The sequence below is a fragment of the Ananas comosus genome, linkage group 15 (genome assembly GCF_001540865.1).
Source record: "Ananas comosus cultivar F153 linkage group 15, ASM154086v1, whole genome shotgun sequence".
Lineage (NCBI taxonomy): Eukaryota > Viridiplantae > Streptophyta > Magnoliopsida > Poales > Bromeliaceae > Ananas > Ananas comosus.
In genome coordinates, this window is record NC_033635.1 from 7,813,313 (window position 1) to 7,829,812 (window position 16,500).

A 16,500-nucleotide genomic window follows, 5' to 3' on the forward strand; every position below is an offset into this window, starting at 1 on the left:
AGGGTGTTCTATTAACCTTTACAAGTGTTCTATTATGTCATAAAAGTATTCACAATCCTAAAGCTGATAGGACTGTTCTATTACGCCCTAAAAATGTTCTATTATGCGATAAGAGGGTAAGATTGCAACGCATACATGTTCGGAAGCATAAAAATGATAATAGTGTTCTATTAAGCTGTAAGAGTGTTCTTTTATGGCATAAGAGTGAGTGTCAGATTGTCAAGCATACATGTTCGCAAACACAAATTGTATAAGAGTATTCTACTAAGAGTGTTCTTTTATCGCATAAGAGTTTAAGATTGCAACACATATATGTTCGCAAGCACAAAAGTGATAAAAGTGTTCTTATAAGCTCTAAGAGTGTTCTTTTATGGCATAAGAGTGTCAGATTGCAACGCAAACATGTTCACAGCCAACTATACATATACAAATACAAACACATTAATTATTAATACAAATATACAAGTATGCTATTTCGTTTCAACCAGTGTAGCAAACTAACTCCTAAAACTATATAGCACCGTTCTACCAATGCATAAGAGAATATACTAGTAACCCTAAACATGTTTTCTATACCTTTTTGTTATTCAAACGAAATCAAACTTTACCCTAAACATTAATTTGTATATTTGGAATGAATACAGTTTTCTATCATAAACCAAGCAAAATTTTATGAAATGCATGAAATATATGTGTGTTACTGTGGAAGCATCTTCTAAACCCTAAACCCTAATCCTAATCATAAATCTTTTATTTTTAAAAATGCAACAAAAAATATAATATACCAGCAGTGTTCTAAAAAAAATGAATCAGCTAGTCGGTGACGTAATCCGGAGCACGCAAAGACAAACTGAAGTTGCAACCCTAAACCCTCAAAATATAAATTTTATATTAAATTAAAAATTAAAAATAAAAGATTATAGGAATTTAAAAAATTCCCTGTTTGAGTTGAATCCTCTGCTTCGGTTGTGGCCGAATTAGCTCTGAAATCATTCCCAATTTCGTACGCCCACGAGTGAAGGAATGCATAACAGGTACTGGGATGGACATGGGAGCAGTTGAGAGGCGACCTCCTACCAATGGAGAGAGGTGAGGGCGAGAGACACCTTCGAGATGGCTTGGGACAGGAGCTTCTGCCGAGGAAGATAATGTGTGGAATGAGCGCTGCCGAACTTTTGCCCGATGGAGTGCCCTGCGAGCGAGAGAGAAAGAGAGGAGAGCAAGAGAGCAAGAGAGAGGCGAGGAAGCGAGAGAGAGATGAGGGAGCAAGAGAGAGCGAGAAACAGAGATAGCGAGAGGGAGGTGTGCGGGAGAGAGAAGTGTAGTAGTAGGGTTTGGGTTAGCTTTAGCAAGAAATAAAAACGGGAGTGAACTTAGCTGCTACTGTGCTAGTGCCCAAATATCAGCCGTCGGATCCCAAGGGTGTAGGATGTACACCTTCCTAAAGGAGTCCAGCTAGACTTTTCCATTTTTATATGGTGATTAGGATTATATATGGGAAATAAAAAAAAGTGAAGTTGTTAGGATTATATATGGATTATTAGAATTTTTATTTGATTATTAGAATTATATGAATAGATTATTAGAATTTTTTGGGGAAACTTCAAATACCCCCCTATGGTTTCGTACTTTCTCACTTTAGTACCCTGTGGTTAAAGTGTATTAAGTTAGTACCCTATGGTTTCGTACCTTCTCACTTTAGTACCCTGTGGTTTCAAGTATATCAAGTTAGTACCCTGTGGTTTCACACTTTCTCACTTTAGTACCCTATGGTTTAATATTTCGTTAAATTATATACCCTGAAATGGATAATAAAAAGAAAAAATTAAAACTACAGGGTACTAACTTGATACAAAAATGAAACCACAGGGTACTAGCTTGATACACTTGAAACCACAGGGTACTAAAGTGAGAAAGTGTGAAACCATAGGGTACTAGCTTGATACACTTGAAACCACAGGGTACTAAAGTGAGAAAGTGTGAAACCATAGGGTACTAGCTTGATACACTTGAAACCACAGGGTACTAAAGTGAGAAAGTGCGAAACCACAGGGTACTAACTTGATACACTTTAAACCACAGGGTACTAAAGTGAGAAAGTGCGAAACCACGGGGGGTATTTGAAGTTTCCCCAATTTTTTTTGTTGTTAAGATTGTATCAGATTTGCTGAAATTTTTATTTGGTTGTTATGTTTATATGAGAAATAAAGAGAAAGAGAAAGACCGTGAATGAATCATCGCTTTTATAAAAAATTAGATAGACAGTGAATCATTTACCGCTTTCATGAAGACAGTAGACGTCATTAAGAGAAAATTTTATCTTGACTCCTACATAGAGAAAATTTCATCTTGAATCCTATACGGTAAAAAGAGAGTTAGTTTGCCAATTATATTTTTATAAAATTATTTATTTCATTAAGAAATTTTATAGGGTTATTTAAAAAAAAACGGCTGGCTAGACGACTCAGCGGGCTTTTTTTGCAAATGGCCCACCGAAAAAATTTTATTTTAAAACTAGCCCCAATAAATTTATAATTACAAAAATAGTCCTATCCCTGCCATGCAGGCGCCACGCAAGCACCAGGTGGGCGGGTTGGGAGCCTGCTTGGCAAGTTGAATATGGTGAATCAAACACGGTGAATGGTTCGTGTTTTATATTTATAGTCCTCTTCTTCTCTATTAGAGATGTCAACGGCTCAGGTTTGGATCGTGTTTTCAAAAATCCGAGTCCAAATTCGAAAATCAAATTAAAACTCGAATCCGAATCCGAACCCGGCGGGTTTTAAAAATCCATACCGATATCCATACCCGACCAAAAACCTGAAACCCGAACCCGGACCTGAACTCGGCGAATTTTATATAAATTATTAAATATTTTATATATTGTATAAATAAATAAAAATAAATTATGCATATAAATAATTTATTCGGGTTTGGGTTCGGATAATATTCTGGATATCCATACCCATTGATATCCCTACTCCCTATTTCTCTTTTCAATATTTAAATTGCGAATAATACATATTTTCTCCAGACACGGTAAACCATTTACCGTGTTTGGACATGCTGAATGGTTCACCGTGTTCAACTTAACATCTTGACCTAGTCCCGCTTGCGTGGTGCTGACGTGGCATATGCTTGGAAGGGTCAGGACAAAAAATGCAAATATAAATTTGCTGGGGCTATTTTTAAAATAAATTTTCTGTAGGGGCTAGATGCAAAAAAAGCCCCGACTCAGCCTTTTACTAGGGATGCAAACGGATTCGAGTTGGTGGAGCTCCCGCCCCGATCCGCCCAGACGGGGCAGTAAATGGGAGAAAATAAATGGATTCGGGGCGGAAAAAGACGGATTTGGGGCAGGAAACGGGAAAAATTTTGACCCGCCCCGAATCCGTCCCGCCATGATCCGCCCCGAAAATTATTTATATTTTAAAAAAATATTCCTAAAAATTAATGTATTTACAAAAAAGTTCAAAATACAAATAAATTAGCACTCTCATTTCTATGTATTTGAAACTTTTGAATTTTGTTTTGAATTGTGATTGCTATTTTTTATTTTTATAATTAATATTGTTAAATTATAAATATAATATTATTAAAAATTATTAATTTATATTTTACAGAATATTAATAATATTATAATTTTATAAAAAATATTAGTTGGCGGGGCAGATTCGGGGCGCCGACGGGAGGCGGGTTATAAGGCGGGACAGATTATGGGATGTATTTTTTAAGTCTGTCACAAATTCGGGGCGGAAGGCGGGATCTATGTTAGTAAATTCGTGAATTATTCGCGAATTTTTGAAAAAACGAATTAAACGACCGAATTTGTATTTTTCCCAAAAATTCAGAAAAAAACGTGATTTTTTTAATAAAAAAAACGTATTCGCGTATTATACGCGGGTTGAATAATTCGGAGCGAAAAAAACGCAGCCCGCTTGCGCTCCTGCGAGGCCCGCGCGCCCGCGAGGCCTGCGAGGCCCGCGCGCGCCTGCAAGGCCCGTGAGGCCTACGAGGCCCGTGCGCGAGGCCAGCGCGCGCCTCGAGCGCCTCAAGCGCCCGTACCTTGATCCTTATTAATTAACTTAATTTAATTAAGTTACAAAAAAAAAACTCTTAATTTAATTACAGGATTTTTTTTTTCAAATTTTTTACTTAATTAACTTAATTTTGTATCTTTTTATTCTTATATTTTTAAGAAATATGAGTATTTATACTAATAACATAAATCTTGAGAGAAAAAAAATTTAATTTAATAGCCGAATTTTTAATCCCGAATTTTTAATTGATGAACATATAATATCCGTATAAATCACGTATTCGAATGTAATTGGGAATCTTATTTTTTTAGTCATATTTTTTAACGAATTTAAAATTTAGAAACGAATTTTATACGAATTATAACCGTATCGAATTTTGTCGAATCCGAATTAACTAACTATTATGGGCGGCCAGGCGGGTTTGAATTTTCTAGTGGGGCGGAGGCGGGGAGGCGGGCGGGGCTCCGCCCCTAGATCCGCCCCGTTTGCATCCCTATCCTTCACCGTTGCCCCAATCCTCCACGTCGTCCCGAATCACACGGGGGCAGCTCGTCTCGGCATCTCTGCCCTCGTCTCTAGTCGCCCCCTCTTCGCGAGCGCGGGAACTGCCCTTGTCCCTTACGTTTCCTTCAATGGCATCGGCGTTTTGGAGAAGCTCTGTCCGGAGGATCTCCAAGTCGGTTCTTGAGCCGTTGATCCATCGGCGGAGGTGGTATTCGAGCAAGCCCCGGCGATTCGCGGCTCTTTGGGGGAATGGGGACTACGGGAGGTTAGGGCTCGGGAGCCTGGAGTCGCGCTGGAAGCCCACTGTGTGCCCCTTCTTCCGCGATGATCACCCGGTCTCCATCGTGTGCGGTGGTGCCCACACCTTGTTCCTTACTGGTATCAATTCCATTCCCCTCTTTCCAACCTAAGTCTTGTTCGCTACATTCTTTTCCTCATATCTGTTGTGCACGAAAGGAAAAAGAAATAAAGCAGATTTGTAAATTTCTAGTCAAAGCATATCAGTTCTTTTCATCATGATTTGAGTTTTCTATCTGGCTTAAATCGATTATTATTTTCATTCAGATTCGACCGACGATCTTGCATATACCGTTTTGAAGTTGATACCTTAAACATTTTTTAATTTGATTTACCCATCACAACTTACTAACCATTTATTAGTAATTTTAGAAATTCTGATAGAATCAACTGCCCACAAGAGATATATGTGACCTTCTTTCTGACTGAAACAATTCTTGATGTCGAGCATCTCTTATGGGTGAATTACAAAAATTGCTAACGTTAGGAACTAAATCAAACTTAGTAAGTAGAGGGGGTGTAAATCAAATTTAAAAAAGTTCAGAAGGTCAATTTCAAAATGGTTAACCTTTAGGACGTGTCTATACTTTTTAACCTAAAAAATTTCGATCTGTTTGGTTAAGTGAGTGACTATGTTGCGTATATAAATTATTTGAATGTTACACCCCAAATCCGAGACATAACAGATGCCGCATATATGCAATTATTTAATCACAGACACGCTAGGCAACAAGACATGTAGATATCGAGCAAAATATTCATCTCGAAATCATACTAAATAGTTATCAGATTTGAAATCCACAAAACTAAATCTATGGCTGAAAGTTCCACAAATACTCAACAAACTAAATTCATAAGATTTCGCAATAATTCTAACAAAGCAAATATACTTTATGCCAGTCCCAAATTAAATTTTAAGCTAACTAAACTATCTAATTTTAATAACTATAATTCAAAAACAAAAGGAATCTCTGCAATTAGCGATCTCTTGGTCGCATTCCCCACAAGTTCATCAGACTTAGTACCTGAGTAAGCAACCACACGCTACATTAGTTGGATTAAGCATGCAACAAAATGTTTTCTAAATATTCAGATATAATTCTCATACTAAAAATATGATAACGATGATTGGGTTTAGCAAAGTTTCACAAATCTCATTTCAAAAGTTTGAGTTCCCAAGTAAGCATATTTTACAAAGAACAAACAGGAACGGAATTTAAACAAAAGCATTTTTATTCTACATTAGAATTTAAAATGATAGTCTCTTGTAACTAGGGACTTGTTAGCAAAGTCCTAAACACACATCACAGGCGCCTGAAGGCACAATAGCAAAGCAAAACCACCCGAAAGTGTATTTAAATAGCATTTGAAGGTGCATCACAAAATCGAAGCTAGCTTCTATTATAAAATTCATGTCTACAAGGCCAACATAGTTATAGCAAAATACCAAGAGACGTCACATTTTGGGATTATTTATGCAGTCAACATTTAAAAGAGAGCAAGTTATCGAATACTAAATTTTTACCAAATAAGCACAATTTCTAAAATACACATTTTTTGAAAGTGCACAACAATTAGAGCAAAACCTTTTAGAAATCATATTCTTTCAACAATTTGTAATGTATATAAACATGCTTAACCTTTATTTTCAAAAGAAAACTATGCAAAAGGGATTTTGTTTATTACCATAACATATTTCTATAATTTTACCAAAATTTAAACTAATGGGTGTTTGGTCACTTATCACCGAATGAATTTGAGTGTTGCTCGGTTAAATGTGAAGTACCAAGAATTGAATTGGAATACTATTGATAGCAAACGGGCTCTGTTGCTACCCATTTTTTTTCGATAATGGAGCCTCCAAATCAACGATCGGCACCGTTGAATATGATTTATACCACTTGAAGTATTTAGAAACCAAATTTTAAATCTTTTCGACATCATTGGCCTAATGATCAAAAGGCTTCAAAATTTATAATTTTAATGGCCGATGTGAGGTGTTTTCTCATTTAACGGTGTAAAGATATCCAAATCAATTGAATTTTGGTTAGAAAATTCTTTAAACTATTTAGAACAAGATCTATACTCTCGATCTTGATTACAAGATTCCTATCATCACTTTTTAGAGGATATTCATTTTCAGCCTTTCATTTTTGTGTCCGCTTGATGGACAAGAGAATGATATCGGTAAAGTTTGAGATTTGATTTCTAAATGCTTCAAGTGGCATAGATCATGTTCAACGGTACCGATCATCAATTTGGAGGTTCCATCATCGAAAACAAATAGGTGGCAATGGAGCCCATTTGCTACCGATAGCATTCCAACTCAACTCCAAGTACCAAATTAAACAACAGGACTTTTTTGAAGACGGTGAATGAAACGTGGTTGAATAGGATGATGTTGACTGCAATCCAAATAGTGTCGATGACGACCGAAAAATGTGGCAACGACCAGGAACAACGATGATAACGTCGGAGAACGAGGAGAAGCAAGAGGCTTAGCGCGCACGCATAAGAGAGAGAGATAGAGAGAGATGCGCATGGGGGGTGAGAGAGAGAGAAGCGGCTGGGGTTGGGGGGTGTACGGATAAGAGAAAAATAGAGATTTCCTATATTAATTAGGTTGAAGGCCAATTTGCACACGAAGTCCCAAAGTTTATAAGTGTGATGCTTCGCTTCCCGAGGGTCACCTATCCTAAAAGTACTCTAGCTCTAGTATGATTAACCCTTTTAACCTCTTGGGTCTAGCCACTGCGCAACACGTTATAGTTGGGTTAAGAAGTTTAGTTTTATTATATCTTGTATAGGACTATTCTAAATCCTATTCAAATCCTGACGCCCTTGTCAGGCTCAAGCACACTCATAAGCATAAGAAAATGTAAGGCTCATCTTGCTAGTCTTAGCCAGCCTTGTGGGGAGCGACATCCCACCCACAACGGTTGTTAGCTAGGGAGCTACGCTCTATCCATTGTACGGCCATAGCTCAGCCAAGACTCATGTCACACTTTTGGCTGATGATTGGCTCTGTTATCAATTGTGACGCCCTGCTTCCTATAAGGAGCACCCATCCTAGAACTATCTAGTTTTAGCACACTTAACCCTCTTAACCTCTTGAGTCTAACCACGGCCCAACATTCTATAGTCGGGTTAAGAGGTATAGTCCTATTATCTCGTATATAGGACTATTCTAAATCCTGAGAGTGTTACAATAAATGATGCAAAATAATCCAAATTAATTAATAAAATAAAAGTATGGGGAATTATATTATCTTTGGAATGATATTTTCCAAGGTTTAAAGTGCCGTGGCACGGTGGAGTGCCGTTACGTCCCTGGCACGGTACGGCACGGGCACGCTTGCGTGCCGACACGTGCCACGCTTGCGTGCTGATAGATACGCACAACCTCCTGCTGGCACGCTTTGGCACGGATTTTTTTTAGTTTTTTTGATTCCAATATACTCTTATAATTTTATTTTGAAAGATTTAAATAAATAATTATGAATATTTGCTATATATAATTTATTATACCGATCAATTAACATGCATGTGAGTTTTTTGTAAGTAAAGTACAACTATACCTGATGTAAAATAGAAATTAAAATACAATAATAAAATTCACAAGCATAATAATTATTTAAATTTACATCTTTACATAAAGGATGACTGCTTAATTCCATATAGATTGTTGCGCTTGATCATATGGCATATTGTCATCTGCTGATACAAGATTTATTTGACAATGTTGATATAAGTATTGCCGTTATTGTGAGAGAGTCATATATTCCCGACATATGTCATTGTATTGTCGGAGATAACCTGCATATGCAACTGGATCGTGGATATAATGGACAACAGTCATCTGTGGCATATAGACTGAAGCATTATAAGGATATGGATTGTATGGAATAGAAGAACCATAATGTGGATATGCATGAGCGGACGAAGATTCGCCGTATGAGCTTTCACTATGAAATGGGATGGATTGGGATCCACTCTGAGTGCCATAAATTGATGAATCATAATCAAATATTCCTCCATATAGGCCATGTTGATATGAGAGATGCGATGATATTGAAGTACTATCAAACTGTGTGTACAAAGTATCATCCCTTCGTGGAGGTCTAGTTGATAGTGCCTCCAAACCTTCTCTCATCTCCTCATAATCTTGTTGTGAGGACCTCCTATCTTTTCGACGGTCATATACCACTCCGGATGTTTGACGTGGTCGAGACCTATGATCAGCATCTTGAGTGGTATGTGTGAAGTTTTGTTCTTCAGTAAATATAAGACCACGGCCACCCTCACTCTCCTGTTGTGTTGGTGGAATGAAGTCGCTACCATCCTCACTACTATCAGTGGTATCATTATCATCACTACAGTCATCTTTAGACTGTGGTAATCCAGAATCTGCTGGTGTCGATGTTTCACTATCATCATCTTGTGGGAGTGCATCAGCTGCATCTAATGGATCCATCGATGTCATACTTTTTTTACTCTTGTTATACTTTTTTTACTCTTACCACTTCGGACTGTCGTTGAAGGCTTTTTGCGGTATAAAACGTTTTCTCCTTTCCAGATTGACTCTGAGTATGGCGTGAACGACCATATCCAGGTCCTTGCATAAGACGTTCGAATTCTACATCAGAGTCATGTGTAGGATTTTGGGATTTTTCGTCCAAAGCTGTTTGTTCTTGCACATTCCCTTGACACCTTCCTATGTTCTCGTCAGCCCATCTTTCAACATTACTAATTCCTGCTTCATCAGCAATTACTCTGAATGGTCGTGGTGGATCTCCAGGCTCATCGAGTAATGGGTCCTCTTGATTGTCTCTATCTTGTAGCCAATCAAGTATGGGGCTTGATTCATCATTGATAAAACTTGCATCCAAGGGATCATAAGTTTTAATTTCTTTTCCTTATCATACTCCTTTTGCATGCATTTTAAACGGAGCCTTATATTATAGTGGACATAAACTAGCTTTTCTAATCGAGCGTACGCTAATCGATTACGCACTTTGGTATGTATTAGTGCGAACGTGCTCTAGTTGCGTTCACATCCACTAGACGTTGTCGTTTGAGATAAGACACACACAACAATCTTTTTTAAATGCTTTGCTGATCCACCATATTGTAGCCATCGCTAAGCTGTACAATTAAAACTTAAAAATATAGCAAATAAGATTTATCATCAGCTGTAAACTGTCCAAATTATGGAGTTACTTACTGGGATCGGTATTGTATCTTCCGTTAATTGCACCCGCTTCACCAAAAGTTCTAGAGGATTCATGAAATATTTTTTCCTTTATTATGATAATATAATAATTAGAAATCAGCATATTAACATCTAGCAAATTAATAATACATTGAAAAAATATTATACCTCACTTATGGCAAGAGCAGCACGTGTTGGATCCCTCTCCAATCTATTGATAACGTTTTGTAATGCCTTCAACAGTTCATCATTAAATTCAAGATTATAACGATGATGGTACGACGGATTAAGATAATAATCTATCATTAAGAAAGAAATCACTCCATTAACAATACAAGATTACTAATGAACAATCAATAATAAATAGTTTTGTTATAATTTATAACTGACCTGCTAGGTGTAGATCCTTGCTCATCTAGACGTCCCAACGTCTGTCAATAACTTTTAGAAAAGATTGACACCGTGGCGGATTAATTTTTTTAATATTATCTTTAGCCATCCTCAGTGTATAATAGACATGTCCCATTTGAGGTATTTTTTTCCTGATCCACTAAACGGAGGACCACATATAGCGGCTCCACAATATCAACAATCTCTTTCACATAATCTCAAAACTTGGCAGACAGAATTATTTGCTCAATCGATTTTCCATCAGCCGTAGAGGTATAACGAGATGTTTGCCAATCATCTGATGCAAACATGGACTTTAATCCATTTTTATTTTGAAGGATATTGTTTAGAGCAATAAAATTTGTGGCAAATCGTGTGATACCAGGACGTACGAGTTCTCGTCATGTGAATTTCACCATTAGAGCATGGACCCAAAAATGATTATACAAATACTTAGATACACGTTGTGCAGTATCTATAATTTTTTTAACCCGATTTATCTCACCGAAGTCAGACATTATTCGGTTGATGCAATGCGCTGCACAAGGAGTCAAAATAAATGTGAATGCCTTTGCATTAATAGTTTGCCAGCTTTTTTGAAATTTGCACCATTGTCTGACACAACTTGTATCACACATTTCTCACCAATCTCACCTAAAACTTGTTCCAATAATGCATATATATAATCGGTATTTTCAAATCGACCGGTCGCATCGACTGATTTGTGGAAAACCACCCTGCCATTACAATTGATTAAAAAATTTATAATGCTCATTTCTGTCGGTCCTGTCCAACTATCTCACATCAAGGTAACACCATACATCTCCCATTGTTGTTTGAAGGTTTTTACCCATGCATGAATATCATTGACCTTCGCGTCAAGGTATTTGCCAGAAATCTCATACGGCGTTGGGGGTTCAACTCCTGGACCCTCCTTTTGTATGGTAGCGATCATTGATCTATAATATAGAGTATTTGCTGCATGGGAAGGAATATGAGTGAAGTGAAAAAATTTCGCTATTGCTCGACCAATTTTGCTTTTTTTAATCTTTTTTTAGCATACTATCTATGCGCTGCTGTTGAGCATCTGGGTCAGGAAATGCCATTGGGTCTATATCTATAATATTTGGATGTCTTCCGATTTTTTCTTTTGGTCCTTTTTTAAATCTATTAAACATGCGGCTAACAGAACCACTTCGAGCTAAATCAGATGGTGTATAGCCAGACCCAGACCCAGACCCACCACCAGCATCAAACTGAGGGCGTCCAAATTGTGCTCTATGTCGTTGGACTTCATTTTGCTGCCATCTTTCTTGTGCAGATGCTTCCATCGCAGCTCTAATATTAGGATCTAATTCATCACCTATACCTTCATATGGGTCAATAGGGGGATATTCTGCCGCTCGTTTATCTAGTTCATCTCGACCGTCCCTTGCTTTCTTTTTTGCTATTTTTGAAAATTCTAATTCAATTTTCATTGCATGTTTTATTTCCTGAGGGACTTTAGGGCAGTTTGATACTTTAGAAAAACCCCCAGCGATATGTTTCTGTAGGCGAGTGACACCTCCGCCAATTCCGACCATATTACAGTAATTGCACTTCCAATGAAATCTATTTCCATCAATCATTTGTCCATGTTGCCAACCATAATCTTCTGTTCTTTTAGGTGGTATTATGATCTATAATTACTGACATACAGACAACTCAAATAAATCTATTTTAGAAAAATAAAAAAAAGAACGACAGGATAAAAAAGAATCATATGTATCAAATTAGAAATTTTTTTTTTTTATTTAAAGAAATTATAACAGAGAAAATTATAGAAAATTTTATTTTTTTATAATTTTTTTTCAAAATCTATATATTGATTTGATTAGAAAAGCATATAATGAGTAGAACAATCAAAATAGAACTGCAATTACATTCATAATTTTTTTCTTTTTTATTCTTTTAAAAAATATTTGATCAAAATTCTAAGAAAATAAATGTTGAAAAAATTCTTCGAAAATCTGTTAGAAACTTAGAATTGATTAACTTTTAAAATTCTTTTCATTTTTTTTCTTTCTTTTATTCGAATTTTAATAATTTATAAAATATAATGTTAAAGAAATAGTTTTCTGGAAATTTTAATTTTTAAAACTTAAGTATCAATTGATTTAATTTAGCTTCTGATTTTATCAATATTTTAAATCTTCTAATGCAAAAATAAAATTTTAAGATTAATGTAACTCAAAGTTTGTTTACCTTGATTCGCCAAAAGTTTCGCGGTGTGAAAAAGTTTGATAACATAATTTGTGAAAAGAAAATAGATGTTTGTGGTGGATCGAATATATCAATAAAAATTAACTCCTATATTTATAAATAAAACAATTAAATTATAATTTCTTTCACTTACCTAATAAGCAAATCTGCAATATGCAACGTCTTTGGCCCCTTTAAATAATTTTAGGAAGATATATCGGCACTGAGAAGAAAAAAAAGATAGAGAGTAAAGGAGAGGATAATCAAGAAAGAGAGGGGGAAGTTGCCTGAGAAAGAGAGAGGAAAGTTTCCTTAAGTAGACGAAGGGGGGAGGGCGAACATGACAAAAAAAAAAAAGCATCCGCAGTCAAAAGAAAACCACCAAATGCAAAAAGACAAAAAAAAAAAAGAAGCAAAGAGCATCAGAAGGAAAAGACGAGGTGGAGGATGGGGGAGGGGGGGGGTGATCATGAGAAAAAAATAGCATCTTGGCCTTTGGGTTACCCAAAGGCCAAAACCCCCTCCAATAAAAAGACAACCCAAAAGCATCTCACAGTGCAAAAGAAAACCAACAACTACAAAAAGACAAAAAAAAAAAAAACCAAAAAGCAAAAGAAAAAAAAACAGCTCTTTGCGGCACGGCATAGTATCGCGGCACCCTCACACGTGCCGCTTTGTCTCGTGCGGCACGCGCAGGGTGCCGCGGCACACAGGGTGTCACGCCCCAATCCCCGTCAATTTGGTCGGGTTTAGGTCACGTCAACAGACGCCGAACGGACAGCATCTCCTCTGTCCGCCCAAGGCTCAAACAATATGTATAATTAAACAAACAACAAAGAGATTTTGTAATTATACAAGGCTTGCACGAGGGCAAGCAACAACGGAAGCGAAAGCTCTAAGCTAAATATACAACCATACATGATATTTGATTACATTTTAACCAAATACAAGTAAACTACAACTATTACATTCATTTTCCACTCAACCATAATTCTTTACATTTTTGTCATTCCCCAAAATACATGATATGTTTTCAACTTTACAATTCTAAATTAACAAAATAAAAGTTGATACATGTAGGCAAAAGAATGACTAAAAATGTATAAGTCCCGGTGGGCACTAGCTATGGCGCAATACCCTTGCCTCGGTCCTCCGCCGCCCCGCTCGCGCTCGGACCTGTAGAGTTCGTGGTGTGAGAACTACAACGAAGTTCCCAGTGGATTCGTCAACCGACCTCGCCGACTTACCCATTAGGTCTATTCAGGCATAAGTATTTCAAAAGAAAGGAAAACCGTAACCAATGCTAATGCTAATACTATGCCCGTAAGAAAGATGTCAGTGGATATATAATCAAAAATAGAATGCTCATGCATGCATGCTTGTTCCATAACTTTACTTTGGCTTTTACCCAATCTTGCCGGTTAACCTTGTTAACCCTAAAACTCACCATCATAATTCCTGTCTACCGGGGGAGGCTTTAGGCTCAACCACCCGAGGGTCCGTCAACGGGGTGCTTTCCCCGTGGTGTCTACACTCCGGAGTACACCGCTTGAGGAGGAGCTACCTCCCTCAAGCCTAGTTAATGTGAGTATCAATCCAATCCTCAACTTGAGGATACATAACCACTAGTCACAATGCTATTTCTATAATAGGTTTCTACCTATTTCTTCGTGCCACTTTCTAAGTCATTCTCGTCACAATGCCACTAATTGTTAAACCTTGTTTACGAGTCATGTCTCGATGCCAATCAAGTCTCTAATGTCAATGTCACCTTTATTACTATTATCTTGGTCCAAGTCTCACATTCACACAAGTGTAGCGTCTCAACATTCATGTCCGCTATGGCTCAAATCATTTTTCATGTTCAACTACGTTAGAAGCATATAAATGAAATTAAACCATCATTCACATGTGAACTACCCTAATATGCATGAATGACTCTATATACAAGTATGCTTAACAAAGGTGAAAATAGACATAAAGGGGAATCCGATGATTCCGGCGTGCAACCCCCACTTTAAATATTATAGATGGGTTGTAGTTCGACTCTCATGATTTTAGGACGCCTCTCCCGCGACCTATACCCAAAATAGTGCCGAATTAGGCCCTATACACAAGATCTCTTACTTAACCTTTTCGTAACGTTAAACGGAGTTGTCCCACGCGTCGGGAATACCCTCAATTAGGTTTCCAAGAGGTCAATTTACCTCGGAAACAACCGGAGGCAAAAGCCTCAAAATCCATGCCCTAACAATGCCATATTTAAATTTCTCCTAGATTGATCTCATCTCTAAGCAAATGATAGCTTAGAATCACCTAGAAAGCTCTCTAATACTATTACCAAGCCTCTAGAACCATTCCTAGGGCATCAATTTTGGATTCTAGCAATCCACCATGAGAGCACCTTGAGAAAACCATGTTTTCATGGTGTTCAAAGCTCTATTACACTTCTAAAGTCTCTAAAGAGACCAAAACTCCCAAAACCTAGGGTGAAATCCAAACCCTAGATGGCTTTACACTAAAACTTACCTTAGCCAAGAGCTATCTCCAAGTCCACCTTGATGGAGAGCTCCTAGAACCACCAAAGCCACCAAAATCCCTTCAAATCTCCTTCTTCTCCTTCACCACCTTGCCCTAGAGTGAGATCTCTAGAGAGAGAAAAAGAGATATGAGAGAAAGAGAAGGAGAGGGGTGTTTGCTGTGAAGGGGAGAGAGGTTGGGGCAATAACATGTTGTAACAATTACAACTAAGCCTCCCAAAAAGTGTTATTTACAGCAGATCTCAATGTTGCTGCCAGACCAAAGTGTACCGGTACACGGGATGCTGTCACCGGTAATACGATTACGCATAGGCAAACGCGAGAGCAATTCTTGCAGGTTTTACCAAAGTGTACCGGTACACACCAGGGGTGTTACCGGTAACACAGTCAAATTTTCTCAAACCCGAGAGCTTCTATCTCTCGGTTTGCTGGCCTGTACCGGTTACAACTCAATGGTTGTACTGGTACACTTTGCCCAGAATGCAGTTTTAGTTCCGATTCTACTCTACTTCGCGCCGGTCGATGCTAAAACCTTTCTAACTCTTTCTAAACTTACTTTTAGCCCTTCCAACATCATTGGAATGCTAATGCAATTTGTCCATCCATCTTTTTCGCATACTTTAGTCAATTTGGCTAAAGTTCGATAATTTCTTCCGAGTTTCAATATGTTACACAGGAGGGGTTCGAGACCCCCGCTGTACCGTGCCCCTATCTTGGGGGCACGGTACATGCCGCACTTGCACGGTGCGGCACGCACGAAACTTTAAACCTTGATATTTTCTATATGCTACACCATATTCCAAGTTTACTTATACCTACACTTGTGAATGCCCAAATATATAGGGGAATATGTGTCACGCCCCGAGACCGCTACCAATTTGGTCCGGTTCGAGCGCGTCGAACAGACGCCGGACGGACAGCACCTCCCCTGTCCGCCCAAGGCTCAAAGGTAAGATCATGTACATAGAATTGCCCAGGAATAATTCAATACATACGCGATCCAACAAGGAGAGAAGCACAAAGAGTGCAATACAACAAGAGCAAGTAACACAAGTGTACATACAAGTNTTATCTGCCCCGTTTCATACAGAAAATTCTAAATCTTCTGTTTTCGCTCCGATTTCAACACGGGCCATTCTAGACTTATATTTTATGTCTATAAGTCCAATAAAATAGTATTTCACACTATTTTCATTTATATTTATTTTTATATTAAAATTTCAGCATACTACACCCCACCGCAACTTCATAATTTAAGAAGTTCGGTACCTTACAA

The 16,500-nt window shown here is 37.7% G+C and overlaps 1 protein-coding gene across 9 annotated transcripts in view; it reads left to right on the forward strand.

The window, feature by feature from the left end:
* The window catches only part of LOC109720951 (ultraviolet-B receptor UVR8), an 82,269-nt gene continuing 70,289 nt past the window's right edge, over positions 4,521-16,500 (forward strand). For 5 of the 9 annotated variants that reach the window (XM_020248322.1, XM_020248326.1, XM_020248324.1 and 2 more), the window contains exon 1: positions 4,524-4,922. In XM_020248322.1, coding sequence (XP_020103911.1) covers positions 4,673-4,922 — 250 coding nt within the window. In that variant the 5' untranslated portion in view covers positions 4,524-4,672. Of the gene's footprint in view, positions 4,923-16,500 lie in introns of all 9 variants that reach the window. The other 4 variants (XR_002219105.1, XM_020248328.1, XM_020248327.1 and 1 more) reach the window with 2 other exon arrangements.